Source organism: Micrasema longulum, unplaced genomic scaffold, assembly GCF_059751315.1.
Source record: "Micrasema longulum isolate JH-2025_06_02 unplaced genomic scaffold, ASM5975131v1 h1tg001374l, whole genome shotgun sequence".
Lineage (NCBI taxonomy): Eukaryota > Metazoa > Arthropoda > Insecta > Trichoptera > Brachycentridae > Micrasema > Micrasema longulum.
Window position 1 is genome coordinate 25,434 of NW_028278560.1, and position 15,709 is coordinate 41,142.

The 15,709-nt window shown below is 31.2% G+C and overlaps 1 protein-coding gene across 7 annotated transcripts in view; it reads left to right on the plus strand.

Annotated features, from left to right (window-relative positions):
* The first annotated feature begins 1,473 nt into the window (after positions 1–1,473).
* LOC148275617 (uncharacterized) overlaps positions 1,474–15,709 on the plus strand; it is a 69,817-nt gene continuing 55,581 nt past the window's right edge. For all 7 annotated transcript variants that reach the window (XM_088235455.1, XM_088235458.1, XM_088235461.1 and 4 more), the window contains exons 1-3: positions 1,474–1,658; positions 10,921–10,996; positions 11,555–11,710. In XM_088235455.1, coding sequence (XP_088091581.1) covers positions 1,500–1,658; positions 10,921–10,996; positions 11,555–11,710 — 391 coding nt within the window. In that variant the 5' untranslated portion in view covers positions 1,474–1,499. The remainder of the gene's footprint in view (positions 1,659–10,920; positions 10,997–11,554; positions 11,711–15,709) is intronic.

A 15,709-nucleotide genomic window follows, 5' to 3' on the forward strand; every position in this document is an offset into this window, starting at 1 on the left:
AAAACAAATGTTCAAACATTGCTTTTTTTTTTTTGTCGAACGGACCATTTTAATGAAATTGAGTTAAGTGTACGGGAGTTCAGAGAAAAACCTTCATTTGAAAAATTCATTTTTTTAAATTTTTATTGTTTGTGGGGATTTTTAACAAACGTTGTCGTAAGTTGTGGTCATTATTTATGCGTATTTCGTAAAAAAAACTTTACAGCTTTATTTCTGCAGACTTGTGTTTTGGTCTGTTGGATTAAAACGATAAGTCAAACATAAAAAATGATAACTGAGAGGCATTGCATAAAAATATTCCTCCCTAGGGAGGAAATCCAGCCAATCTGCAGACAGTTGGGCGTACTGAAAACATTGTTGAAATAACTAACTTAAATAAAAAAAAAGTAAAATGGTTTTCAGGCGTTACCTAGAAGGTGAATTGGTGATAAAAGTTTCAGCCCGCATGATAAAGGTTTCAGCTCTTTTACTTCACAAAAGTCAATGGATGGAAGAGTTGACGAAATATGGATGTTTAAACATGGGCAGAATAGTGAATTTTACACAGTGCGTAAAGTGGTCACTTAAACCACCCAATGACAAGTCATAAGCCCTATAAATGCCTAGACTTCCGTATTCCCTTCTTAAAAATATTTTTCGTTTCTGTTGCAACATATAAAAAAATTGCACTTTATTTGTCTTCATCAAGAAGAAAGGAAAACGAGAAGATAAGAAGAAAATTCAAGGTTTTTAAGAAAGAGTTTGAGAGGCAGTTGCAGCATTAAAAAGTTTTTAAACTTGTACTCATTTATTTTTTAATACAAACGCACTATTTAAATAATATAAAAACAGTAAAATAATTAAAGAAAGTGGAATAAATATGGTTTAAGAAGTATTTTATTTTTTTATATTTTTTAAATTGGGTTATTAGATAAGTACCTCCCATTGACTTGTTTTTTACCATGAAATGTGTAAATTTTAATTTGGTACCTGTCATGTAACCCCTCTGGGCGTAAACAATCAATAAAAATAAATCATTTCCGAAGTTTTCATCCAAATGAAATACTTCTCCTCTCTTTTTTTTATTCAACTTGTTTTGTTCATTTTGACAAAATGTTGGTAACAATTTTGAACGTTACTTTATTTGGTGCAACTGGGCAGAATATAATGGGAAGTTAACAAAGTTACATTTAATTATCTTTGTCTACATATGACTAAAAATCTATTTTTTAAACGAAAGTCCAAATATTTGTGTTAAGGTTTTTTTGTTGGTAACATGTTTGAACATGTTTTAATTTTTTTTTAAACATTTTAATATGGGAAATTGGATTTTACTTTATAGACAATTGAAGATATTTCTGTTAATTTTCCATTGTAATCGGGCAATGGTCTTGAACAAATAAAAATGCTGCTACCTTGGTACCTACTCGTGTACTCGTACTTTCTTGGTGCCGTTTTTAACATTAACATTGTTTTTTTTTTTGTTACAGCCGGACACAGTTCCCCAAGCGTGTGTGGATATGACCCTAGTATTGGAGGTTCGCGATGCTGACGAGGTCACAAGCCACCCCTTCAGCCTGGCCATCACGTCCCCAGACAGGGTGACCTTTGTCAAGGGAGCATGTCGAGAAGAAGCGAGATGGTGGAGCGATGTACTGACCGTCTATCCAAGAAACAAGGTAAACATGTGTATTTTTTTAGGAATAACATTAGTGGAAAAAAGGATATGGAAGGAAGTTATAAAAAATACACCATAACACCTAGATCCATTCAGAAAAACTCGCTTTGAAAATTTAGCTTTTCAAGTTTATTTAAATTTCCTCTCAGTTGCTTATTTTGATTAAATATAAAAATTAGGCAATCAATACTCATGCATTTTTTTTTCATTCTCTATAAGATAATAATTAGATCTCGACAATATTATGAAATACTGCAGTGAAAAATCTGATATTTAATCAATGTTTCACTTCGACCTTGCCGGGAATCCAGTTTGGGACCTTAAGCATGGTATAAAATACTAACTAGTGCACCGCGAGGCGGACTAACCTCTATTTGATTTCCTTTTTCGAATCGTACTTGTCCAGGATTTAAAATCCATTTTGCAGACAGCACTGGATTTTTTATTGCTTCTGGACACGGGAAAAATTGGATCTGTTTTAAAATACCCATAAAAATACAAAAAAAAAATATGATAAATGCATTGCTATCTTTTCGCTTATCACTAAAAAATGCTATTATAAAAAAAACGGCTTTGAAAATCTACTGAATTTGTCACTTGTGAACGTTTAAAATTTCTTATGATATTTCATTTAGTATCATAATACAATCATGTTACCTAGCTAAATTTACGATTATTATGATAATTATATCTCAATAAGGGCATGAATAATGCAATTTCATTTACGCATAATTGATCATAGTTATAAGTTTAATCGGAATACCTGTTCATTGAGAAATGCACAATAATTATTGTAATTTAATCCGTTAGATATTAATGGCAACGCAAATGCCTGCAACACATTCTGTCTCTGTGTTAATTTAACTAAATATGGTACATCACTTTGTATTTTTAAAAAATAACACCGTTTCTTTGATGTTCTTTCAATTTTTCAAAATACTCCACAATGCCTTAGCTTAAACGCCTCTTTTCAGTCCTATGGCTTCTAGACACATCGGTTTACATGAATTAATTAGACTTGTGAATTTAAATCAAACCGGGAATATTTTTGTGTAAAATTGGACTGTGTAGTTGTTAAATAAATCGATAGCCATTATGCCCACGCTAAATTTTTATTCATCGATGTATATTTATTTTTAATAAATTCACGTAAAATTTGTTCAAATTGGATTCATTGTAGACCCCCAATAAACAACTCCTTTATGTTTATTATTTTTTTACGGATAATTCCTCATCAAGAGCTTTAATTTTTGGTGAGGTAATTTAATTTGTATTTCTATACATAGATATAGAAAACTATCCTCCTGGGAAGTGTCGAAGGGACAAGGTCGCGTGGACGTCAACCGACAAGATGGCGGCTTAGTCACTAAATTATCAGAATTATCACTGAAGCCCACAAAAGAGCACAATACCGTTCCAGATGGAGGTAGATAGTCCACAGATGAGCCACGTCTAGAGTCGGGGTGATCACCATCCTCGGACATGAGGCACGGGTTGATGAGAAATATATGTAAATTTTTAGATGGACGCCGTAGCGCAGTTGGTTAGACAGCTGTGAAATTAGCGTCGCTGGTTTGATTCCCGCCAGTTGAAATAATAAAAATCAAAGAAAGATTTTTTTCTCGATTGTTCTGGGTGTTGTGGTGTATTTTTCATAACTACTTTTCATTTCCCCTCTTTCTCACCTGCTGAAATGCCCCTAAAGTAAACGTTTAGCGGGTCATTCCTTTAATAAACAAAATATTCAAAAATACTTATGTAATACGTTATTATATTAAATGCATGCATTTCTATCATTTTAACATGTGGAAATTTTTAAAAGTGACATAATTTATGTTCGTTGTTTTTATTTACTAATTTGCGAAAATTTTGTTCAATTCAATGATAAGCAGGAGAATTCATATCCATTTTGACAGGATTTATGATTAATGTTACTACAAATTTAGCAACAATTGTAATATTAACAACATTGCTATACGATTAAGTTTAATGACTTATGCTGCATTAGTTGTAGTTAATTTTCTATTTACCCAGTTATTTAATTGCTTTAGAGAACACGTACAATGCATTTTTCTAATTTCTAACAGTTTGATGAAAATAATGTAATTCGTTTTTAACGACTTATTATTGTTTGTATAGATATATGATATACAAACATATCCCTAAAATAATGTTTGTATATTTTGACATATTAACTGTTTTTTCAGGGAATAGAGCGTTCATCTCAGCTTAAGAAATAATGTTTTGATTGCACGAAATTCATTCTAATTGTTTCCTCAATTCCTGTGTTTTAATAATTTAAATTGCTAATGTCTGCATTTTGATTATTTAATAGAAAAAATAATTAAAATTTACTTTTATGAAATTACATTTTGAATGTATTATTAGCAGGAGTTGTGTGTATGTGTAGTGTAGGACTATTAGTTCATGATTCTATTAGCCGAGACAAATCAAATGCATAAGCAAAAATTTGCCGATTACTGCACACAAATCAATAAATGCGTTTGTAGTAAATACAGTCGATTATTATAATAGGATCTACAATCATTAAACACCGCAGCGAGACTTATTTTTAAAATAAGTTAAGTTATCATTACTTTACGGGAATTACACTGTCTACGTTTTCCGCAGGGGGTGAAATACAAACGGTGGTGGATTATATCTGTACCTCAGAAGCAGACGGATGCAAATCCAGAATTTGATGAAATGACATTTCGATTTTCGTATCCAGTTTATAATCATGTCCATTGATTTAGAAGAAATTTAAGTCTTAAAATAAAATAACCAATATATTAAGATACTGAAAATACAAATTATTGCCATAAATGATCACTTAGAGAAAATATATTTTTTAGGCTCTTATTGAACATTTGACGTTTGGACCTGCATCCGTCTGCCTCTAAAGTACATAAATATAAGTTACTATTCAACTGTTCTCCGGAATATCTAAAAGAACTATGCGTTCTAAATTAATTAGCTAACAGACGTCTTACGCGTAGATCAGCTGCGTCCACGGCGATTGAAAAATCCATTATACATGTACCCAACAATAGCGAATATTAATTTCAGCATAAATATTATTATTGAATGTTACCTTTTTTGACTTCATCACTGTCAAATTTATAAGAGATGAAAAGTAAAACCGAAATTAATATCGTTCGAGACTTTTCTGTGTTTTGTAAGATGTAATTTATCTTAATTACATAACTAGCACACTCATTCTATATTCTTGAAACAATGTACCGCGCATTACAGATCTGTGAGTTGTAAGCCGTGTAGTTTGCGTGATTTGAAACAATCATTAGATGAAAAAATACAATGCATTGCTCATTTTTTGCAACTAATAATCAAGCTATGCATATTCAATCTAGCTCAGGTGCGTCCAATATTTTTGAACTATTTTTTACTTGGACTGTTCCGCAAAATTTAGTTAGCCGAAATAAGACGGAAACATTATATTTTTAATGGCACTTTAATAGAATACAAACGAACTTGCGAAATAACGACACAACTTGTTAACGACTCAGTTCCGTACTAATATTTATTATTCTTTCAGAACATGAAACGTGCACTGGTTGATAAATAAAATGCTCAGAATTTGTGTATATTAAACAATACATACATATTTATTCGATTTATATTATTTATTGACAATTCTTGATAAAATTCAATTGTAGTGGTGTAATAACTTATATTTACCTTTAAGTTATTAATTAAAAATACTTGGTACACTTCCACTTATTTGTTTGACCAGTCTTAAGATATTCAGACCAGTCTGAAGATGCCCATTAGAGGGTGAAATCGCTAATATGTCAAACAAATAAGTGGAAGTGTACCTAGTATTTTTAAATTATAACTTTATGTAAATATAAGTTATATCCTATATTTGTTCCTGAATATCAATATTATCCCCTTTAAAGTCATAATTATAAGACATATTCTGACTTTTAAACAAGCCAATTAAAAAAAAAAATGTGCATCGTATTTTCAGCGATATAATTTTTTAAAGTTTTTTTTTTTGAAATTACTCCGCCTACGACGTCTCGAGTACTCTACGTTGAGTTACCCTGATTGGTGTATTAGCTTTTCGGTAACCGGAAATGTATCACAACACTATCATTGGTCGATTTCGGAAAACTAGTGACGTCGTTCAATGTAGTTCATTTTTATTAATTATTAATTACAACCGAAATGAAGAACATTGTAGAATATAGAATATAGAATTATATATAGAATATATCATTACTGGGCTTACGACCTGTCATTGGCTGGTGTAAATGGCCACATTACACACCGTAACGTTCACCATTCTGCCCATATTTGAACATCTATATTCCTTTAATTATTTCATCTGCTGATGTTTATGAAGTTATGCATTTATTTTTTTCTTTTTTGTAAATGCCCCTGGATGTATGTAAATTTAAATAAATAAAAATAAGAAATAATTTTACAATTTGAAGTATTTTCTTTGAAAATAATGTACCCTTTGCCGAGCAAGAGATATCCGAAAATAAAAGAGCTTGTGGGTTAATCTTGGCTCGCGGGCCGTAGTTTGCATTCCCCTAAGTATCTCAACGAGATACAAAATTGATTTCGCCACTCTCTGCAAATGGGCGGCTTCAATATCATTGCAACGCATTAGCAATCCAGCAATAGATTCCAATCTAAAGCCATCTCAATCCTTTATTATTTGAACGCGCGATTTGCATAAGGTTAGAAGCAAGTTGAGTTACAATATATTCGACCTTCTGAGATCACCTTACAATAACCGTCAGGGTTCGGTACAGAGTACAGTGTAGGTATTATAAGTCATCATACAATTTTTTGTCATAGACTCGTAGGTTTTCATTGTGTCAAAAAATCAGTATTTTTTATGAATATTTAATTTAACCCGTGATTTGGTCAAGTAAGGTAAAATGTGGATAGTGGAAACAGTATTTTTTTTAATTCTTTTTTATTTTGCACAACAGGCCAGGAGGCCCAATTACAGTGGTGAATTACATCATAGAACACCCAGGCTTGGGAAAAATCACATTTATTTTTTCTGTGTTCTCACCGGGAATCGAACCCTGAACCTTCCATGCGTGAGTCAAGCGTCTTGACCACTACACCACGGAGGCCGCCGTAATGACGAGGATGTACAAACATTATGTGTAAAAAATAATTGTAAAAACAAGATACCTAATTAATTTTATTGATATGACAGAACGTTCTCGTTTTAGCATATTTTTTATAGATAATATTTAAGAAAACACAGAAGGATATATTTATTATGATCATTTAAAAATGAGGAAAAATGTTTAAAATATCTGTAAATGTGCTTTTTTATTGTTTATCTCTAAAAATAAGTACATAACGTTAAAAAAATACCAATCTTATAAGATGATAATATTTAACAAGTAACTTTAAAACTGTTTGCTGTTTAAAAAACAAACTGTCTATATTTTCTAAAATTATTATATACAGAGATATCAAGTCTCTAAACATAGGGTAATAATGAAATGCAGTAGAAATTCGTTTATTCAAACTCCAACTATCCGGATTGTCAAATGTCCAGATCGTTATCAGAAAAAAATAGGAAATTTAAGTAATAATAAAAAATAAAATGTCTTCTAAAACTTGTCGGATATGAATAAGTAAGTTTTTAATGTGATTCCAATTCGCTGTATTATTTCAAAAGCTTGTATTTTTTGTATGTGCATATATATTTTTAATCTTATTATTATACTAACGTAAACTGTTCTTTTTTTTTCTTTTCTTTTGGGCTGTAAATGTTCTTCTTTTTCTACAATATTTTTTTTTTATTACAGGAAACATATTCGATAACCATATTTGCCGCAACAAATCGGTTTCTTAAAACAGGCATTTGCCCATATAGGAACCGATTGCAACATTAGGCATACTAATATTTCTGGCTTGCCGACCCTACTACTAGTAAAAGCAGAATTTGCCAGTGTTTTTTGTGCCATTTGTAAAATATAAAATGTATGTACAAATAAATAAATAAAAAAGTGATATTTCACTAATGTTTGCGTTTTCTTTCAAACGTTGCTTTAATTTAATATTTAATCCAACTATCCGGATTTCTGTATATCCGGATAACGTCTGGCATTAATCCGATAATTTGAGTTTTACTGTTATTTTAACAAAAAAAAATTACTTAACACTTAACATATTATTAATATCTCATACTTAGTTTCTATAATATAATCTTATTTTAACTCTAATTCTTTATATTTTATATATTTTTATATTTTTGACACTTGTGCAATGATATTTACACACATGTCCACCCTCATTCCATTATAACACCCACTCACCCACCCTCTCACACACTTACACTCACACAAACACTCTAACATGTATGTATTGTACGAGTATTTAATGTATTTCTGTGGATATCTGTTATTGGTTTGATTCCCTTTATATTTTATTTGTAATAGTTTTTTTACATGTATTACTGTTGATATCCCTAATAAATAAAATAAAAATATTTTGGGAGTGAACCTAAAAAATCTGCACTGAATAAAAAACTTTTAGACACCTTTTACGATGTACTTATATTTTTTATGGAATCATACCATATCGTAAATATAAAATTAGAACGTGCTATCAAAATCTGTATCGAATAATAAAAATTCAAAAAGTTTTTGATAGTTTTACGGTGAATATTTTTCAATAGTAACACACGATATTAATTTAATAACTGTCATTTTTGATCCAGCGGATGTAAACTGGCTGTGTAGTGTAATATCCAGGATATGAATATTGGAAAGTTTATGTGACATTGACTAGATCAGAGTTCCCATTGAAAACACAACACATTAGCTAAGAAATAATTGCACTTTTACATTTGTTTTATTTTGTAATAAGTAAAGTTATTTACAACGTGCATATGATACGGTTGTCATCATCAAACTTAACGAAAAAAACGTTACTTTTTGGTCCCCCGGACGATATTAGCATTATTGAATTAAGTATTGCCAGGTATTATTTTTACGACTTTTTAATGCATCTCACTGCCGATTAAATTTCATTGCCATGCTTATGATTATTTCGAGAAATAATATTTTTTTTATAAGCGTGTGAAAAACCGACTCATTTTTTAATAAATTGAAATTAATATAGACATTATGTAATGCGATACGTGACATGTTATATTGTTAGTTCACTCTGACTATCCTAGACGTAAAACGTGTAATTACCTTACTATGAAAAGGGTATATACGAGTTTGTATTATTTACTATATATAAGCCTAAATCATTGTAGATCATGAATGTAGATTAGCATATTACTTTAAGAAAATTTGAGCTGAAAATCTACAAATGATACCCTGCTAATTTTCAGATTATTTATTTATTTTATTAACTATTCTTATTTTTCATAAATTATCATTTTACGGATGGTTTGTAAAATAAAAAAAAACTCAAATGTATATTGATTATGTATTGGTTTTTTAATAACATTTTATGTGACTCCCTGTAAGCCTTTATGAAGGCATTTATTTATTAAAATTACACAATTCTTTTATTCATGTTTTACGACTTTCAGCTTTATATTAAAGTCGCAACAACACAACGCGTCGTTAAAAAACTTTTTTTTCTGTGTTTTTATTGTCATAAAAACCCATCTATTCTATTCTAATATATTTTTGTAGACAAGGATCAGTGCTAAATAAGCTTCTGACGTCACTGCGCCCTGTGTAGATCTATTAAAAAGGGTCTAGAAGGTACCAAGAAAGGGTCCCGTAAATTGATTTTTGCCTTTCTAGCCTAGGTCTTTGAAGCCTAGGTCTTTAAGGAGCCGGGCTATCAAATGGAGGGCGTATATGTAAATATCTCGTCTCGTCCTCCAAACCCATATCCCATTATTTTTGGGCCATTAAATACGGGGCGAATATTTTCATTACCTCAGGTTTAATCATTAGCCTTTTGTAAATGTGGCTTTTTTGCGATATTAAGTATCGAATTCACATTTCACGTGTAAATATGTTTCATTATCTGCACCGCAGAATCTACATCTTGAAGTTTCAGAGAGACTGATTCTACCAGGGTGTTTATTTAACATGCAGTGTTATGATATAAGACCAAATATTAAGTTTCCAGAATAATCACAAATTTGACTTGTTTGTTGTGATTGTAAAGCAGGCTCCCTTATACCTTTTAATTTCTATACAGACCTGCTTGTATCAGACCGCTTGATTTAGTTTGTTCTAAATGCTGGAAGTATGTCAAAAATTTCCAAATCATATTGATAATTAGAAAGCTCACAAATATACATATCTCGATATTTAAGAAATTCGCGACTCATTGACAAAAAGTTTTTAGCGGATTTGTTTTACAAAATATTTTAACAGAGATGGAGAACATCTTTGAGAAATACATACGGAAAACTAGGCATTTACAGGGCTTATGACCCATCATTGTCTGGTTTAATTGTTTGTTTTACACACTTTGTAACATTTATTTATTTTATTTTATTTTGAATTTTTACAGATATTACATTAACAAAATAAGAAGAAAAATATTAACAATGCTAAAGCCAATTAAAAAAATCCACTGTAAATATAATGACACATAATATATAAGAAAAGAAGTTTCGTAATTGTATTTGAGTGACGTTTGTATTCATGTGTATGTGAATGTGTGTATGCGTGAATGAATGAGGGAGAGGATACATGTGCGTGTGGGAATGAATGAGGGAGAGGGTGCGTAAGTATAAAAAAATAATTGTGTAAAACTTGTAATTGTATTAAAAATGGTACAATAAAGAGATTGGTAAAAACTTAGAAACCTTTTTGTTAAAATTCAAATCAAGAAATGTTATAATTTTTTTTTTTTTTTAAAGTATGTTAAATTTCAAAACCGTATTCTGAAAAAAGAGCATTTTATTTTAAAATTTAACTGATACACATCGAATGAATAATGTGCGACGAGTCCCAGACAATACGATAGGTAACCACAAAATGTAGTAAATACGAAATAATGACAACAATAAAATAAGGTTTGACAATACGCGAACGTTGATTCAAAACGAACACACAAATGCATTCATTATTATATTTATGTTAAACAATCATATCCTTCTCAAATATGTTTTCCATCTCTTTTGTTATATTGGGTAAACTTTAATAACTCCCATAGGAATCTTTGTCTACAAATATTTAAGCCTACTTATAATATTGTTGATTTTTTAAAAGAACCTTATGAAAGTAAGGTAAAGTGGTATTATGTACTAAGTTTGTATTTCGTTCCTCTTTCAGGGTCGTCACAAGCGGAACGCCACGTTCCCTGGAGGACAAGCTGGTAGTTTGTTGCAGAACGGTGTCACCATCAGAAGTAAGTCTTCCATTTCATCATCCTTTTACTTTTTTGAAGCTTTACATCAGAGGATAAAACACAGCATTCCACCTTTTGCCATTTTGAAGTTCATATTAAAGAAATTATCGCTATTTAATTAAGCTATTTTTCAAGTACACTTTCCTCATAAAAATGTTAAGTTGAAATCAAAATCTGAATTCCACTTTGTTTTAATGAAATCCGGATTCGATTTAAATATGTACTTTAAATATTAAAAAAAAACATTTGTTTACATTGAAAGTTCTTTAAGATATTAACTACTACATTTGGTTCGAAAGTTATTATGTTTTGGAAAACGCACAATCACAGAATCTCGTTTCTTGAATATTTTATTTAGTGCGACTCCCGTGGTTAATCCTCTAAAATACCTTATATTTTTTCTGCCAGGACATAGGAAAAAATATACAAAATTTTATGCAAATGAAACCTTATCTCCTGCACATTACTATAATACAATCTGTATTTCAATATTGAACTATTTTGAATCTAAACTTTCTGACGCTTTTCGTTTTTTTCAAACTTTTTATCTCCTTCCAGACGGTAGTAGCAATCTGTCTCGCCCCAGGCACAACAGCTGTCACGCAGGCGGCTGGGCGGCGCCCCCTCGCCCGCCTCTGCTGGAACTTCCCACCCCCGCCCCCGCGGCTCTGCCGCCGCTGCCCTCACCGCCCCAGCCTACCCCGGAACCCAAAGGTAAAGACTTTTATTATTTAGAATAGTTTAATTTTTCTTATTCTTAATGATTGTGGTCAGTGCTAAATTAGCTTCTAACTTTACTGCGACCTGCATAGATCTATAGTTCTATTTCAAAAAATAAAAAATAAATTCTTATGCATAGTCGTACTTGTTTGTACATTAGCGGACTTATTATCAAATGACAATTATTTATTTCATCTAACCAATAAATTTGTTATTTATATCGTTTTCAAAACGTAAGTGAGAATAGATCGTACAATATAACAAAACAGATACAAAAATTAATCTAGTAATCTCCATACTAAAATTATAAATGTAAAAGTGTGTTTGTTTGTTTTTTGTGTTTTTTTTACGTCTCAACGGAGCTACCGATTGACATATTTTTTTGAACAGGGATACCCGGACAGGGGAGAAGTTAAATAAGACACTTATTTTTCAGCCCAAATAAAAAAAATCAATGAAAAAAATATATTTATTCATTTTTTTATACAGAATAATGTTCACTGGGGTGTACCGCGAGCATATTAACAATAGGCAACATTATTTAAAAAAAGAGTAGGCGGGAAGGTGGAATGTCAAAAAGAATCAATTTTAAATAAATCCTTTCAATTTCTAAATTTGACTTGCTTTATCTATAGTTAGTTTGGTTTGCTTTTCATTTTGGTTTTGTAGAAGTATTTTGGATTTGTGAACAGAATAAGTAGTATACGTCGCCATAGACTAACGAATCGTCGCATTTTTCATAGTGATAGTTGGAGGACCGGCAATCGATACGAGCTACTTTCTGCTCGAAAAAATATATCATTCCACCGGAAAAATTCTTATTGCTAATCGACAAAACTAATTAATTACCTAACGAATTTTTCCCCAACTCCACGTGAGGGAAGTCGCGGGTAAAAGCTAGTGTCTATATAAATGAATTAATATCTATACAAGTCTTCAAGAAAAAATGGAATAAAGAGAGAAGAAATGATAAAAGTTTAAGGAAGAGAAAGTAGATGTTTCTTCAGGCGTGATTTCAACAGACACGTATTTGCTAGTGGATGGCAGATGATTATTTTGTCGAGCCGCGTGGATACTATACGAGTTACAGAAGAAGGATGAATTATGAATGGAATTAAGAGGGTGCTTTGAAAATAAGAACGATGAGGTAAACCATGAACTGATAAGCGTTGACATTCTTCACGGAGGTTTCACCGAGTGACGGGTTTCTGTCACTTGATCCTTGCCCTCTAAGATTGGGTCTTGAAAAGCTGGGTTACTGAGTGCATGGCGAGTGCTCTTATCTACCACAAAATCGTATCTTCTTTAACCCAGGGGTGATATTCCAAATGCTCTCACGGCCATAGAAAACACTTATCTCGTGTATTTTGTATGTAAGTGTGTCTACGGCCGCGAAAGCGGTTTAGAATAGCACCGCAGGTCCTTAAAGTATCAGGCTAACATGGCATTTAAGAGAACGGGCGCTTTCGCATCCTCAGGTTTAGTTAGTTCTCTCCAGAAGAGGCTTTTATTGTTATACAAAGCATCAGAATTACATGAAATGTGTAACATGTTACACAGTGTGTAAATTGGTCACATAAATACACATTTTACGTAAGTTTGATGCTTTGTATAACAAAAGAAGTCTCTTCGGGAGAGCGCTAATTGAATCTAAGGATGCGAAAGCCTCCGTTCTCTGCAATGACATGTACGCCTGATACTTTTAGGGCCTGAGTTTAAGAGGATGAGATTTTGTGTAACATGTTACATGGTGTGTAAAGTGGCCACGTAAACCAGCCAATGATACGTCATAAGCCCCGTGGATGCCTAGACTGCTATATTCCCTTCTCTAAAATTTTCCTCACCTCTGTTGTAACATGTTAATATTAACAGCTTCCAAGGGGGCTGTATCCAGTTCTTGTCTACAATTTTCTTCACCTCTGTTGTAACATGTTAATATTAACAGCTTCCAAGGGGGCTGTATCCAGTTCTTGTCTACAATTTTCTTCACCTCTGTTGTAACATGTTAATATTAACAGCTTCCAAGGGGGCTGTATCCAGTTCTTGTCTACATTTTTTTTTAGACTGTACCTTCTAAAACCTTATGTTGAATGTGTTATAAAAATTATATATTTTTATTTCTTTTGTAAACAAATACGAGTTTAATCCGGGAATCATAAAGAAATACTAAAGTTTTAAAGGGTAAAACATAATTCCGTAATCTGTAGCCGTTGACCTCCGTTAACACATTTACGCCTGTGTAGTCACAAATTGATTATCGGAATTAATACGTGTTCATAATTTGGACAAAATGGCTGTCCGAAGGAATTACTCGAACTTATGAATAATTTTGATACTATTTTACACGTCAGATTTAATAGCTTTAATCATTTAATTCGACAGCTTTATTTTGTATTAGTTTATTTTTTGGATTTGAAATCAAATTCCTACTTAGTCACGTCAGTCGAATGCGCAGGCTTCAGTTATTCGTGCCTATTGTTTTTAAAGCTTACGATAAGGATTATTTCAAACTTGCTCTGAAAAAACTAATTTAATTATAAAGTCTAACAACGATGCTCCATCAAGGTGACAGAATTCATTAATATCTTTTTTTCTTCACATGTAAATTCGCGTTCTGAATTATGTCTGTCAATTTGCTTATCAACTTTTTTGCAAGTCGAATATATAAAACATAGTTTGTACATTCGAAAGCAAGAATTGATGAAGTAGCAGAAACGCGTTTTTTAATCACTTGATTTATTGTGATATCAATTTACGAAACCGTTTTTTTATTTTTTAAATCAATATTTATAAGATTACAACACCATATAATATATAGTTATAAGATAACTCTAGTTCGGGATTCTTATAATAAAATCTTCCAATTAAAATAAAAGTACCTACGTGTATATTTTTTAAAGAGAAAAACTTAATGCTAGTCGTTCTCCGCTTAGCAAATAACAGAAGTTTTATTCACAATAATTATAATAAGTTTTTTAAAATAAAGGATGTCTAGTGTTATTTTTGTAGCTTTTATCGCGCTTGACTCTTATTTGTTTTTATCCAGTATTTGGTTTATTTATTATTTGTTGTTTATGTTAAAGACATCACAAAATACTGCAACAAAACCTCGAGGTTTGTTGACTTCATACTTTTTGATTATTCTACAAGCGTTGAAAAATTAATTAAGTTTTCTAGGGACATTCGAGAATGTGTGGAATGTATTGTTGTTTTAATTACGTGCATAAATTGCGCCTTTGTTATAACATTCAAATTTTCACGATGTAATCGTTGAAAGTATTTCGTACATACCAACCTTTGTATCTTTAGAGGTTATTTTTCATTTTTTGTATGTTTATGTAAATAGTCATCGTAATTAAAATTATAATAATATAATTATTCGCGCGTGTTATATACAGCTATTATTACACGTCAGATGTAATAGTAGTTTTATCTAATCTATCGCGTAAAATAAAATTAATTAAAATGTGAACATTGTATATAATCTATGGTTTTTTTGTGGTACCAAATGCAAAAAAAAATCTCAACAGACTATTTCACCAGATCCTCACATAATTATAGTTACAGGAGCTAGAAGAAAACTATTGCAGTTAATGTAGGAATTGTACATAGATAAACTGCAATGTAAAAAATGAACCTTATTAAGTCAGTATTTTAGCGTGTGCAGAAATAAGTGATGAATCATGACATTTTAAGAACCTGCTGACTTCATTTTATGTTCTAAACTGATTTATTTAAGTATTAAATTTTTAATTTGATCTTGTGGCAACATCTTCTAAAAATCTCCTTTTTTTATTACTTTAGGTAGAGCAAAATTAATGAATTATTGTATCTGATATGTAGTGCTGCTTGTTCTTTGGATACTTTAAATAATACACTTTTTATATATCTGTAAATATCTTTTGCATTAGAATATTACTAATGAATCGATTAAAAAACTATCGCTTATAGCAAAAAAATGTTAATTTCATCGATAATATTGATATTTTTTGT